We start from the raw sequence: 14,904 nt of genomic DNA on the forward strand, positions 1-14,904 counted from the left end.
TCACCTTCCTATTCAGTTCAGTCTTTCTAAACTCATTAGCAAGGCCCTCATCTTCTTCACCTTTTAAGTCCTTCTTAGTGCGCACACAGGCCACATTGCTCTTAGTGAATCCTGTTAATATAAACAGACTACTCCTTTACATGTTTGTTTGCATGCCCCTAGTCCGCCAGCCCCTCAGAACTGGGATCATCCTTGTCTTGAATATACCTACCACACTGTGAACACTAGCACAAGCTATTGACAATTTGGCCTAGCAAAGTAACTACATACACATTTCCCCTTTCTTTTCTATTTCAGAGATGGGCCTGAATTACAAAATCTGGATCCAGACTTTTTTCCACAGTTCAAATCTTCGATTTAATACAGAGATGGAGGTATTGAACTAGGAACTGGGACTGAAATTCCCTGAAATTTTCACAGGTATGGATCTAGAATTTTGAGTCAAGCACTTCTCCAGTTAATGTAATTTATGCTTTACAACACACTTCACTGCTTTATTCTCTTTGTCTCTTTATGTATAACTAAACTCGGTGCCTTTTATCTTATTACCCTGAACTAATTACCCTGAACTAATGAAAATAGTTCTAGAAATAAACATGAACAAGGAAAAAAATATTTACATGCCATCTTCTCTATTTTTCTTTTTCTTTAGAAACCATGTCAACTGAAAACACTGGGGCTGTGTCCCACTTCTTCCCTTTCTTCCTTTGCTCTTCTTTTTCTTTTGAAGTCTGGATAAAATGAAATTTAAAAAAATTACTACTATGAGAAGAAAGTGCTAAAAGTAGTGCTTCTATATATATCTTTTACAGTAATTTACATATGAATCAAACCACTCCAAGATGATTAGATGAAAGGCTCCAAAGAAGTTCTGTCATTTAAGAGAAATAACTCTATGTTGATGTGCTTATCACATCAAAATAAAGACAGTGTCTGAAACATCACAGAAAATATTGCCTCTAAATAGACAACCCCCAAATTGCACAGTCTTCTTTCCACTACCGTGTCCCATTGCAAAATCATGTTTAAGTTACTCTACATTCCCTCCCATCTCTTGCACATGGTCATTTTCCAGAATTTTCATCAGCAGCCCAGTGAGTTTCCTAGCTAGGGACAGAAGTTACACATAAACCAGTTTAAGTGATTAGAAACTGGTTTAAACCCGCAACAGAACACAAGTTCAGTGCACGTAAACCAATTTCAAAATGACTGAAACTGGTTTAAGATAAACCTGGTTGAATGTATCAGACTTAACTGAATTAGGTCAAACTGGCTTATGAGACTTCTGTCTCGGACCCCTTCTTGGTTCAAGTTAAATCAGAGTCCTCCAGCATCTCAGCATGCTTTGCAGCCCTGGACTGGGCTGTCTGCTCCAGAGAGCAGGGCTGGCCCAGCCCCTCTGCTTCCAAGCTGGAGCAGTAAGAGCTGGATCACTTGCCTCACGGGCTGGCTCACTGGCTCACTATAAATCCCAGAGGCACCAGGAAGAAGAAGTGATGAGCAACCCTGCAGAGTCTTGCTTCTGTGATTCTGGACTGCAAATCCCAAAGACCTCAGGGGCAGCAGGAAGAGGAAGCAAACACATATCTGAGCTATATTTAATGCTCACTTTAGAGAAAGAACTATTCTTGTTCAAGATTTTATGAATTCAGTGCCACTACTTCTCCCCCCTCTACCCCCTTCAGCTGGGCAGGTGCATCTCCCCTCTCCAGGCAGACCCTCCAGCTAGCTCTGGGCTGGTGCCTGGCCATGCCCCCTCTGCTCAAGCAGGAAGTGGGGTGGAAAGCCATGGAGGACTTCTCTCTTCCCTTCCCTCTGGCAGTAGCTGGCAGGCGTGTTCTAGTGCCCCCCAGCTTCTGGCCTGAGCCACTGCAGGCATATGGCTGCATTTCCTGAATCAAAAGTGAATGTCTGTTCATTTGCTTATTGGTTCAATCTCTGCAGGTTAGACTAACTTGCAAAGACTGAATCGATTCAGCCTTGGGCTTTTTGACTGGCTGTACTTAACCACTGAGATCCATTAAAGCCTCTGAAGAGCCACACTACACTCATCAACTCAATGGTCTGACATTTCTGCTGTAACACTTACTAAATCTGACTCTGGGTTTCCTCAGGCCACTATGTTTCTTGTTTTAAGCCTATCAAATCCAATATACCATTCTGATATTACTATTGCAAATGTAACTAACTTTATAATTACAGCCTAAGCAACTACACTTGGATTCTGTTTTGCCAGATTTGGACTGGATGGAAAAGGGCTAGATGAAATTCTTCAAGCTGTTGATAACAAAACAGAAAAATATTGAAAAATATTTCAAAACTGATTTTCCTGTTTTTGTGTAGTTGCATAAACCAGGTACCCCCTACTCCCCACTTTCTTTAGTTTAATAGGATACTTGGGAAGAAAAACATTAGAAAAGTTCCTGAACTCTTGTGAATGTCCCAGTTTTTAATGCCTCCTAACTACAAAATTCCTCTTTCTCTTTACTTCACATTCAGTAGAACAAACTGTACTTTGGAGGCAGACCACATGTACAAGTTTTGAAGGTCTTAATTTATGTTTGTGGATTTGACAGCTAGACCAAAAGCAGTCTTGTAATGAAAAATTAGGATACCATTGTCTCTTTATGATATAAAAGGGTGTACATAGCCTAGGAGTGCTGAAGAAGGGACAGGATGCCCTAATCACTGTTTTGGGGGCTAAAATGTAGGAGGACCACCATCCTCATCCATCCAATATACACTAATCATGGGTTTCTGGCCAGCTATATTTTTAAATGCAGTTGCATGTCCAGAATTCACATGTGCACACAGCTGCTACCTGCCTGGCCAGTGCATTGCTTGCTGTTTATATTCAGGCTACAAGAGCACAATTACCTGTTCACACTTCAGGGGAAGTAGAATTGCTACCTGCACGTAAGTCCCAAAAATGCTACTTGTGTGGTTGGAAAGCTGCCATTTAGGTGCACAAAAGAAAACAGAATTACACCCCTGTCGTGGAGGGGGTGGGGGGCTTGCTGAAAGAATGAACATTTTCAGGTACATCTCAGGACAGACCAGGGAAACATATACTGAATTTCAAAAAAATTGGGAAGACACTATTTCTTTTCGGTCCCAGTTATAGAGCTAGTTCCATTGGCGTAATGCAGTGGTTCTCAATTTTTTAGACTCAAGCAGCCTTCATTGGACTCAAGGTATCTCTTGGAAAAATGCCAGGTCTTAGCTTTTACTTATTTTTTGACTACAGAAAAATAACAGCAATTCTTCTGTTGCAAAGATCTGAGAAAAAGCACAACAGGTCAGAATGCTTTTGATACTAGGGGTTTCTATTTGACATCTCTGGGTTTTTTATTTTGAGTCATTTGTAGGTGTTTGCAGCTATAACACCCTGGTTGAGAATCACTTGATGGAACTGTACTTGCTTTCTCTGGGGTTGATTTACCCCACAAAGTACCCATGTTCTCCCTCGTACTACATATTATTTCAATAGGTCAAAGAAGAATCGCTTAAAGCATACCTGTTGTCACTCTTTTCCTCATCCTTTGCCTCATATCCAAAATGTATATCATCCTCAGAATCTCTTCTAAATAAGAGTAATTTTCCTGGGCTATGGTGAGTGGCAAGATGCTCACAGATGTCCCGGAAAGCCTCGTGTTTGGGGTTCTCAATGTTGAAGCTTAGGAGAAAGTAAAGTTGCATGAGAACACATGGCAAGACTCCCCTAGTTGTCATGAGACCATGGGCTTGTGCCCCTGAACCATGACATGGAAATAGATGGAAGTGGACCAAGTCTGTCTTCAAGAAGAATCTGCTGGGTTTTTTTTTTAAGAAGATGGTGGCTGGTCACACAAGAACTGGTGATCCTGTCTGAGAATTTGAAATGACAAAAGACTACTCACGCCAGTGATTCCAGTTTGCACTCTGACTCCAGAAGACTATACTTCAGGGCAGTGAGGAATGCCTGCCTTCCCTGAATCCCATTCACATCAAGTCTAACTATGCCAGGATGAGCTGGAATAATCTGGTCACAAATTGCAGTGACAGTTTCTTCAGGGAAGTCATCAAAAGTTATTCTGAAAACATAATGAGATTATTTTGGTTTGTGACTTTTGACAGAGTAGGAAAATAAAATGAGAAATGGCAAAAACAATAAATCTCCATGTGGGCAATTTGAAATGTAATGGCTTGCTGGTTTTAATGCTTGTGCTAATACTCATTCAATTAAAAATTCTGAGACATGTGAGGAACTGGTGCATCACACTGCGAAGAGAAACCAAAGGTGATGTGAAGGGACTTGCCCATCCTCCCAGATGGATTAGAATCATAGGTGCCAACTTTTTATTTTTGCAGGGGGTTGGTGGTAGGGGGAGGCTAAGGTGATGGACATGTGGAAAGTTTTATGCATTTCAGGTGACAGCCCTCTTCCCAAGGGAGGCCAGGGCCCTCAGGCCCCCACATACTCAGCACCTCTGATAAGAACTCAGGAAAATACTGAGGCCACATTCACCCCTGTGATGAGTGTCTAGGCTACAAGTGAGTTTTACATGAACTTCTAACATAGGGTTTGCAGGGAATTATGGGGAGAACCAGTGAAACACCAGCCTTTTGCAATGTAGTGAGAATTCATTCCACATGACTGAAAAGTAAATTGCTGAACTGGACAGTATACATTTATTGGCCTCTTTCAATACTCTTGCCATTGGCCATCAAAAAATCCTACAAAACAGACCTCTCTGGCTGCTTCCCCAATAACCAAGCATTCTATAGTCATCACCCCAAGTGATGTATCTTGTATAGCAAACACTGTAATGTTTGGAGCTAACAGTCTCCCTTTACATTTATCCTTTGGACTGAATGAGAAAAAATAAAACTGTGTTTACGTGCATGGGTCTCTCTCACGGCTTGCTTCCACTATACAGTTCATTCTGTCATCTCCTTCATACACCAACTGCAGCCTGGTCATTCTAAGACTTTGCAAAACATGAGCACACACCATGTTTACAGTGGACAAGGAGAGTCCAGAGGCAGTCAAACTACAGGAAGAAAATCAGATTTGAAGGGTTACTGTCTATAGAGGAAGGTACAGGAGTTGATCCTCAGCTAATCTGAAGGAGCTTTTAAGCTCTGTTTTAAGTTAGAGAAATGGATATCATCACAGGTTTGATTGCAATAAACTCCCATGGAATTTATATCTTGAGTACAATACATAGCAACTCGATATCAAACACAGGAAATAACGGAAAGGGGCATGCTACAGAAGGTAGTTTATTAACGGATAATTGGATTTTCCTCATGGAAACAGAATTGCTATGATAGGAGCAGAAAAGGTGGGGGAGTAGGAGGGGGCTGGTGAGGGAACAGGTTGGGAGGGGCAGGACAGCACATTTGGAAAGTCCACAAAACAAAACCAAAAAAAAGGAAGCAAAGTTAAGGTATGGGAATTGTGCTGTCTGTTGGGGCTTCAGGAGCAAGAAGGGTAGAGTTACAGAGAAATGGCAGAAGGTTGGGTTAGGTCAGAATGAAGGATGGGAACGGGGACAGAGGAAGGGGAGAGGGATAACTAGATAATAGTTTTAAATTGACTCTAAACATGCCACTGAAGATGTCCATGCTTACTGTTTCTCAAGGAAAACTCACCCCAAGCCATGAGGTTCCTTTCTAATTCACATGTGATCCCAAGTAATGATGACTTTTCAGAGCAAATTTTGCTCTGGGTTTCCCCTTTCCAACACTATGTGGGCTAATTTTGATCTCAGAGATAATCCTCACTTTACACCAAGGTGAGTCACCTTCTTGTCAGTCACCTTGCTTGTACTTACTAGATCTGTTTGCATTTCCCCAACAAAGGAAGCAGCTTTATCACGTATTTCTCTTTCAGCCCACACCGAACCAATGTGAGTCTATGGAACTCTTTAGCATGCTGCAGGCTGTAAAGAATCACTTGCTGGTCATCTTGCCCTAGGTTGTTCTCCAGGAAGACCATTTCCTTGACATCTTCCAAGGCATTTCGGACAAACTCCTCATCCTGTATCTCAAACAAACAGTGCAAAAGTTCCAGAAGGAAATGACTCTGACCATCCTGTCCCTGGCAAAAAAGAAATGATTTCTTAGTCCACTTCAGCAGCTCCCCCATTGGGATGCCTGTACCAGTGACTGTGTAGTATTTTTTCAGAGGCTTTAATGAACTGTCATTGTTCAGTCCAAAGAGAAAGCGAATGGTTAAGCTCAAATGGCTTTTCTTTTCTATGAAGGCTTCTTTCAAGAGCTTAAAAGCTGCCTCCTTGTTTGAGAAGGTGAACAAGGCAGCAAACAGCTCCTGTATGGTCAAATGGACAAAACTATAAACGGCTTCCACAATAATGTCTCCTTTTAGCAGTTGTGTAAGAAAAGTTGATGTACCTTTGGACACTTCCAAGTTATACTTCTTCAACGTGGTTTCCTCAAACAGCACTTCTTGGTCTTTCATGCCATTGTAGGCCAGCAATCCAAGGTTATGGAAAAGATGTTGTGTATTTGTCTGTGGGCGACCATGGGATTGCAACAGTACAGTCAAAAAATGGGTAAATATTTGGGTGGTGGTGCTTGCCTTCTGAACAAGGTCTTCAACAGAACTCAGATGGAGGCGCAAGCTTGTACAGACAATCCAGCAAATAAGGGGAACAAAACACATAGTGAACACCACATCATTGTCTTGGATGTAACTGTAAGCAAGGGCTGCTTTTTCTTCATCTCTGAAGAATTTTTTGAAGTATTCCTCTCTGTCTTCTTCCAAGAAGCCCATAATCTCTGCCCAGAGGTCAGCTTTCAGATGGGTCTCCAGCATTTCTAAAGCTGAGGGTCTTGTTGTGACAAGCAGACATACTTCTGAAAGGCTTCTCCAGCTGAGGAGGCTTTCTACCACAGCTGCCGCTGTTGATTGAGGTGTGTCCAGATCACAGGATAAACTTTTATTTTCATTATCTTTGGGAGACCTGAGTTCATCAAAGCCATCAATAATGAACAGGACTTTATCTGGGCAAGACAAAATTTTCTTTATCTCTGGTTTTGGAGATTTCCAGTTTTGTAAAATTAATTCAGCAAGGCTCAGTGTTTCTGTTCTGTGATTTAGCTCCCTACAGCTCCAGTGAAAAATATAATCAAATTTCCCTTGGTAAAGTTTTCCACATGCCCAGTCATACATAATTTTGCAAACTGTGGAGGTCTTGCCAATCCCTGCAACTCCTTGCAAGATCACTTTTTTGGTACTTGTGCCATCTGCTAATGTGTCAAAAAGGTGTTCCACGGTAATGTGGGAGTCCTCATCATTTCTTGGCTTCTTCATGATCTCAGTGTGTCTCCTGCCTCTGGACAGCAGCTCATGTTCTTTATCTTGTGTCTCATGGTGTTTTTTTACTATAAAGAGCCTTGTGTAGCGGTCTTCCAAAGACACCCACTCTCCTGGTTTAGCGTTATAATCCTTTAGTCTTCTAAATTGTTCCTTAATGGAAGCTATATAGTTTCCCCTGTGGTCTGGAAAAGAGACAACAAAAGTTCATCAACTTTCTAATCTATTTTACGAATCCTTAAATGTGCCATTTTAACTTGGGCAACCAGTGTTTTAGAAAACATTTTAAACCAGGCAAGGGCTAGCTTGGATGTGAATCTAAGTTCCCACACAATTCAGAGGTCTTCCCAAATTAGATTCTGGTTTCTACCTAGACAAAGTATACTGTGGAAATATCTACCACATCTAAGTCCACTAGAACTCTCTTAGAGGAGAGTTAATTGTTCCCACTGAACCTCTTCACTAAAAGGTAAGGTTTCACTCTAGGCAGAATTATGCCCTGGACATTTCAGTGGATGCAGGACTTTCACTACTTTATTGTGAAGGAACTTGCTCTGTATTTTATGTCAGTTTGCTGTTACTCATTAAAACAAAAAAATGTTTTTAAAAATACCAGTTCTCACTCACATGGGGCACATCAACCTGAGATGCTATGTCACCGTAGTGACGAGTTACAGGAACATAGCATCTAAAAATAACTATGTGCCACCAGGACTGTGCAGTATCAGTGGGTACTGTGCAGTCGTTTGGTACTTGCTAAAGCAAATGACTGAACAGTACCAAATGCACAGTCCCGGGCATGTACAGACACGCCCATACGGTTTGAAATATGAAAAAATACATATGACAACAGGGCAGTGACTTACCAATGTTTGGGACCTTTGCAGACATGACTCTGGTGTTCCACACTGCATCGTGTCTTGGTTCCTGGAGAATGTCTGTTTGATATGACAGGACAAGATATATATCATTTCTAGGGTGTCTCTAGAGAGACATGCAGAGCTCAGGCTCATCTCTTCAGCTGTGTTCAAAGTATGCTCAGTACAATTCAGCAGGACAGGTTTCAAGGTGGGCTTCAGGAATTGCTTGTATGCTCAGAAGCCCTGAACATCCCTATTTACTGGCAGCCAAAACGGAGCTACTCTATATGGTAAGTGGGTTCAAATGCCACCCTCCATCACTGTGAACAGTGAGCATTGAGTGAGGTGACTAAAATCCATCACGTATGCTGCATTCTCTCTCTCATCCTCTCTCTAAGCGGAAAATCATGAGCCCAATGGAATTATATCATTTTCTTTTATTTATGGTTTTGTTTCTTGGGGATTTGTTTGTTTCTGATTTATTACCCACACTGCTGTGTGCTTATATGGGAGAAGGCAACACTCTGTCATGGAAAGGGTTGACTTGTATTAGAGTGATCTCCCATGGTTTTAAGGTACTTTGCACCTGCACAGTGCACACTATAACACAGAATCTAGCCCAGGGTATCTCTCTCTCTCTCTCTCTCTGCCTTCATAGGAAATAATACTGGAGACAGTTATTATCAACACCCACCTTCAGCTGATGCTTTTTTTAACCAGTCAGCAAGCATCTTATTATTGATATCATCCAGCACATTTATCGCCACCTCCACAGCGTACTCCTCTTGGTAGTATTCAGTCAGCAGAATGACCAACTGTACTACATCAGCTTTCTCCAGATGTCCCTTGGGGATGTTTTTATAACCTTTCCTCAAGTCCATATGATTGAGTTTAAATTTAAATTTCTTTATCTCTTCCTCTAACAGCTCGTCCAAGACATGCAGCAGGAGGTCGTGCTTTGTTTTTCCCATTGCATCTAATGCAAGTCAGTAGCCTTCAAGAATATAAAGGATTAAACAAAAACCAAAAAACAATCTGTAGAATGCAATCCTGGAAAACTGAGGAAGGTGAGAAGCATCCTGATGAGTCACGTTCAAAGCAAGCAGGCACAGATGAACTGACCATTTGGGAAGTTCCTTGGATGAATTATAGCTTCACAGCTCTGTTGACTTCACTGGAGCTATGATAGTTTACATTAAGCTGGAGGTCTGGCTCTTCAGTGCTAGGAGAAGTATTCAAATGTAAGTAACTCAGTAACATAAAATGCTTTCATCAAAAAAGTATCTGAAAGCAAGAACAGACTGTGCTGGGATGCATAGCCTGTTCGGTAAATAGTCTGTTACTCTGCTTGCCTCACTGCCTGCTACACAAGTAATACCCCTATTTAAAACTGAATATTGATTCCAGTCAGACAGACATAGAGGTCATTTAAGTGAACAGGCTGGTGGGGGAATCTCAACTAGAGAAGAGGGTAATTAAGGACCATGGAAGAAATGAGGCAGGGGGACCATGTCCACAGAGTGGAGGCATGTCCACCATACTATTTGTTTGCAGTGTAGTATCCTGGCTTGTGCAACTTCTCTGCTCTTCCCGCCCCCATCCCCAAATGGAAACCCTTTTTAGCTTTTCAATTAATTTCATAAGTGAACTATGGCATCCACAAATTCCTGCTGCTTATGTGTGTCTCAGTAAAAGGTACAAAGAATCACAGTGTTTATGTCTAATTATTTTTTACCCAATTCTGCAAACCCATCAAAGCGCTTCTGAGCTGCATGCAACAAGACCCTCCAGAGAGGTTGCTTTTTACATATGATATCTTTCCCTATGGGTACTTTATCTACAGGGTTGTCAATGCAGTAGCAAGCATCTGAAGTGTCACCTAAGGGATAGGGGTGTGTGAAGTGGGCTTTATTCAATACTGATTCGGATTTGGCCTGAATCAGGGACAGTAATTCAATTCGTTGATTCAGATCACTGTCCCTGATTTGATTTGGCAGAATCCGAATCTGAAGATTCGATGCTGAGTCAGAGAATCAGTGATTCAGACATAGACACAGCTTTAAATGTTTTTTCTACATACCTCGAGGTACCAGTGCTGCTTGTGAATGCTGCAATGGTGGGGTGGATGGAGCGTCCCACAGGAGCGTGGGGGGGCCCTCCACGTGCTCAGTGGCAAACCCAGAAGTGGAATGGACATACTTCCGGGTCTGTTGGGGAGCATACTGGGGGCCCCCCCACACCCCTCCAGCTTGGTGATCGGCCACGGGAAGACCCCAGGTGCCCCCCCCAGACCCAGAAGGCACCAGTTGCGAAACTGGGGGGGGCGCAGGGGTACCCCTCTGCACACTCCCCAGTGGACCCAGAAATGGACTGGAAGCTCTTCTGGCCCACTTCTGGGTCCATTGCTGAGTGCATTAGGGAGCCCCCCACACTCCGGTGGCATGCTCCATGCCCCCAGCATCGTAGTATTCATGAGCCACCTGGTACCTAGAGGTAAGTAGAAAAAACATTTATAGCCATGTCTATGTCCAAATCGCCAAATCTTTCCAAATCTCTCCAAATTGATTCAGAGGGTTCTGATTCGATTCAGGGAAATTAAAGGGTCCTCTGATTCAATTTGGGTTCAGAGATTTGGCCACTGAGTCGGGCGGAATCTGCACCGAATCGAATCAGGGACTGAAGCTTTGTACAGTCCTACTAAGGGACAAACAGATCAGTCAACCATGAGATGGGTCTCTAAAGGAGTAAATAAAAGACAATGGGAAACTTGAACACTTTGAAGTGTGTAACAACTAACTGGCAGGTTCAGTGGCTTTTCTGCTGTTCCTATGAAACCTTGTACTGCTCCCAGTTAGTTGCTCTCTTGGACTGCAGAGCTGAAAGCCAGAAAACACAATACATGGGAAAATATGAACAGCTTTGAGGCTCAGCCATATGTCATTCACCATACAATGCAAAGAAACAGGAAGCCTAGGAACACCACACAAGGAAGGGAGCAAAATCATGACCCAACCAGGAGGCTGTTAGATCTGCTGTGCTCCAGCCTAGAAGGTGAGGGGGCAGAAGTCCAGCCCAACAAAGACTGCTCCATAGGCCAAACCAATTCATTAAACCAAGTTCAGCTGGTTCTTATTTTATTTACCCTTCAGTCATGTCTCCTTTTGGCAGTGTGATCTCATTGTTAAAGCATGTACCTGAGAATCAGGACTACTGGATTTACAGTTAAGACTCTGTTACTAGGTCACACCTGTGAGCTGGGAACATCAGCTACACTCTATGTAAAATGGGGATACTCATACTTGCCTTCCTGTGTAGAGGGCTTTGAGGTCTTTGGATGCAAAGCTTCTATATAAGTGCTATGAATTATTATTATTTATAGCAGCAGTGTCTGTCAAACCTGGCACTACAGGATATATCAAGCTCAGTAGGGAGAGAGGCCGGTACTAACTCTTACAATCTTTTGAAGTGATTCTTCTTTAGGTTGTATACCCCTAAATCACAAGATGCTTCAGTCTGTCTGAGGACTCAGATGAGGCTCAGATAGCTACAAGAAATTATAGCATTTATGCTGTGTACGGTAAGTCACCCCCTTAAAAATCTAAGTACAACAAAAAAAATCTACAGCTGCAACAGGCCAGTACACACACTCAGAAGAGAAGGTCTGGGTGCATCTAAGAAACAGGCCCATGGCCATCACCAAATAGTGGGATTCTGGGGTGCCTGGTAGGTAGCCAGCAACCTCGCCCAGCCCTTCTAGTGACTGCCGCAGGTTCCTCGAGAAGAGGAAGGTTCCTTGTACAGAGGATAAGCCTTGCAAGCATATAATTAACTATATACAGGATTTAATTATATACAATATAAATTACAAATAACTAAGCAGGTTTAACTCATAAAGATTATTAAAGAGAACATACAATACACACCCAGAACCCTGGTAATAATGACAGTCACAATGTATAACTTTTTCTTTGAACACCCCTAACTCAAAAGGAGAATAATAATCACAGAGAGATAACAAGGCACCAACATATTTAGCCAGTTGAGTTACAGACTTTTAGGCTTGCCCATTAGATTTACACATCTAATCAATAACTTTTATACACAAGGATGAACATGATGGCTCTCTGCACACTTAGCAGCCTGGGGCAATGCCTTGAGAGGACTGGTGATTTCTGTGTTGGAAACACATAGAAAAGGGGGAGACAGTCTTCTTTCACTCATACTGTTATGATATAGTAGTAACTCTACTGAAGTCAATGGGCAACACCATGTAAAACAGGGGTGGGCAAAATGCAGCCCACCAGGCCATTCTATCCAGCCCGTGAGGCCCCTAAAAAATTTCAAAAATGAATATTTATCTGCCCCTGGCTTCCTCTCATGCAGCCCTCAATGGCTTGCCAAAACTCAGTAAGCAGCCCTCCGCCCAAAATAATTGCCCGCCCCGATGTAAAACCAGTGCAAGCATGGGAAACTTCAGGCCTAGAGTGTTCCAAAGATTAAGAAAAAGGGATAGTTCACTGACTTTCTGACCTAAAAAAAATTTTAATTTTACAGTTCACAGATAGGATCATATGGTTCTCTCTTCTAGGTTTTATATAAGGATCTCACTAAAAACAGGTCTTGCTTATGCTGAAAAGAGATCTTAATTCAGAGGAAATGAAAGGGTAGAAGTCTTAGAGAGAGCTATTTTGCTCCCCATGGCTTGTTTTTCAGCAGTTGAGCTCTTTCCTAGTACTGACCTCTGGAAAAGCATGCAGAGTATGTGAGATTGTAAGCAGTACTAGTGCTTGTAGAAGAAGTTGTCAGCCGCCTTCCATTATAGAACTGTTTCAGTTGCTTGTTCCTTTGTCAAAAGTTAACCATTTGGGTTGAAGGTTTCTATGCTGGTGTCTGCTTCAAGCTGTTTTGGGTTTGGAAATTTCAGCTATTCAGTATTTGTAAGAATGAGATTAGGGGAATCCATAATGTTGCTACGATGTTAACCATAATGTTCTGCCCATATCATAGAATCATAGAAAATGAGGGTTGGAAGGGACCTCAGGAACTCATCTAGTCCAACCCCCTGCTCAAAGCAGGACCATCCCCAACTAGATCATCCCAGCCAAGGCTTTGACTGCCCAGGTCTTAAAAACCTCCAAGGATAGAGATTTCACCACCTCTCTGGATAACCTGTTCCAGTGCTTCATTATCCTCCTCATGAGAAAGTTCTTCCTAACCCTATCTAACCCAAACTTCCCTTGCTGCAACTTGAGAGCATTGTCCTGTCCTCTGCCACCACTGAGAACAAACCAGCTCCATCCTCTTTGGGACCACCCTTCAGGTAGCCAAAGGCTTGTTATTAAATTGCCCCCCAGTTTTCTTTTCTACAGACTAAATAAGCCCAGTTCCCTCAGCCTCTCCTCATCAGTCATGTCCCCCAGCACCCTCATCATTTTCGTTGCCTTCTGCTGGACTCTCTCCAATTTGTCCATATCCTTTCTGTAATGGGGGGCCCAAAACTGGACATATTAAAAAAAAAGATTTTATATATATATTTATTTAAAGATTTAAATATTTAAAGATTATATATATCTTTAAAGATTTTAAATATAAAATGTATTTATATGTATGCCCCAACCCTTCACAGCAAGAAAGTGCCAAACAGAAGGCCCATGCATTATGCTTCAGTACAAATGAGCTTGCAGGCTTCCCCTGCAGTTTGCCCAGCAGCGGGGGCATTGGTTTCTCACTGTTATGGGAATCACTGGTTCCTGTGTTCTTAAGGCTCCCCTGGCTGGTGCCTAAGCAGCATGGAAGAGGAGGAGGTAAGAGCCCGACTCAACAGCAGTAAGGTGAGAAAAGGTGGTTGAAATGGAGAGGAAGAGAGAAAGCAGACAGGGCAGAAGGTGGGGGAAAGGAGCAGGAGAAGAAAGAATACAGGTATGAGGGATAGGGAAATTGGCAGCAGCTGGGGGACAGAGGGTTGAAAGAAGAAAGGAGGAAAAGGCATGAGCGTTGGGGATATCAACAGAAAGTGACAGGAGAGGCTACAGAAAATAGGCAGGGGCAGAGGAGTCTGCAACCACTCGAGAACGCTCCCCACAGAGCCTGGCCTGGAACTCAGGAATCCGGGGTCTCGGGGTTCCCCTTGCCGTCAGCGTACAGCTGCAAATGTTACTAACAACGTGCATCCCCAGCATCCCCTAGCAACAGCTTCAAAGAGAGGATAATAGCCTTTTATTGTTACCTGGTTGCTCCAACTGTTCAAGTGGGAAAGGACTGCACATGTCTATCAAGTGCTCAGTCCGGCCGATGACCCAGGAGGATGTCCCACAATTCCATTTTTGCTTTTCCAGCTATTAAGATTTCATAAAATTTCAGAAATTGCACAAAACACCCTTTATCAGATGGAAAATATTAAACAAAAACCTCTTACTTGCATGCCTTAGTCAGTGTTTGGCAGCCTGCCAAATCCCTAAAAGTCCTGAAGCTTGATGCCCGTTACTACTAAATCAGCAGCAGCAGCAGCAGCAGATGCTGCCCTGAACACACATATGAGCTGTCAGGGCAGTGGTAACAGGAGGAGGCAGAGAGAACTGGGCTAGTCCCTACAGCTCCTTTGCTGGCCCCACCAGTCCAACACACAGGCCATGAGGTTCCCAGCCCCACTGGTGCACAACAGTGGTCAGAAGTCCTCCCGGCTGTGGGGGGGGGGGGGGGAAAATGAGAGCATGCCAGGCG

General features: G+C 42.9%; 1 protein-coding gene across 4 annotated transcripts in view; it reads right to left on the reverse strand.

Moving 5' to 3' along the window:
* LOC109304669 (NACHT, LRR and PYD domains-containing protein 3-like) overlaps positions 1-14,904 on the reverse strand; it is a 39,087-nt gene that overhangs the window by 7,178 nt on the left and 17,005 nt on the right. For 2 of the 4 annotated variants that reach the window (XM_019527403.1, XM_019527401.1), the window contains exons 2-8: positions 8,879-9,406; positions 8,191-8,262; positions 5,820-7,509; positions 4,881-5,033; positions 3,900-4,073; positions 3,518-3,676; positions 621-731 (exon numbers count right to left, since the gene is read on the reverse strand). In XM_019527403.1, coding sequence (XP_019382948.1) covers positions 621-731; positions 3,518-3,676; positions 3,900-4,073; positions 4,881-5,033; positions 5,820-7,509; positions 8,191-8,262; positions 8,879-9,155 — 2,636 coding nt within the window. In that variant the 5' untranslated portion in view covers positions 9,156-9,406. The remainder of the gene's footprint in view (positions 1-620; positions 732-3,517; positions 3,677-3,899; positions 4,074-4,880; positions 5,034-5,819; positions 7,510-8,190; positions 8,263-8,878; positions 9,407-14,904) is intronic. The other 2 variants (XM_019527402.1, XM_019527404.1) reach the window with 2 other exon arrangements.

This window comes from Gavialis gangeticus, unplaced genomic scaffold (assembly GCF_001723915.1).
Source record: "Gavialis gangeticus isolate Ggan-Ray unplaced genomic scaffold, GavGan_comp1, whole genome shotgun sequence".
In the NCBI taxonomy this organism is placed as follows: Eukaryota; Metazoa; Chordata; order Crocodylia; family Gavialidae; genus Gavialis; species Gavialis gangeticus.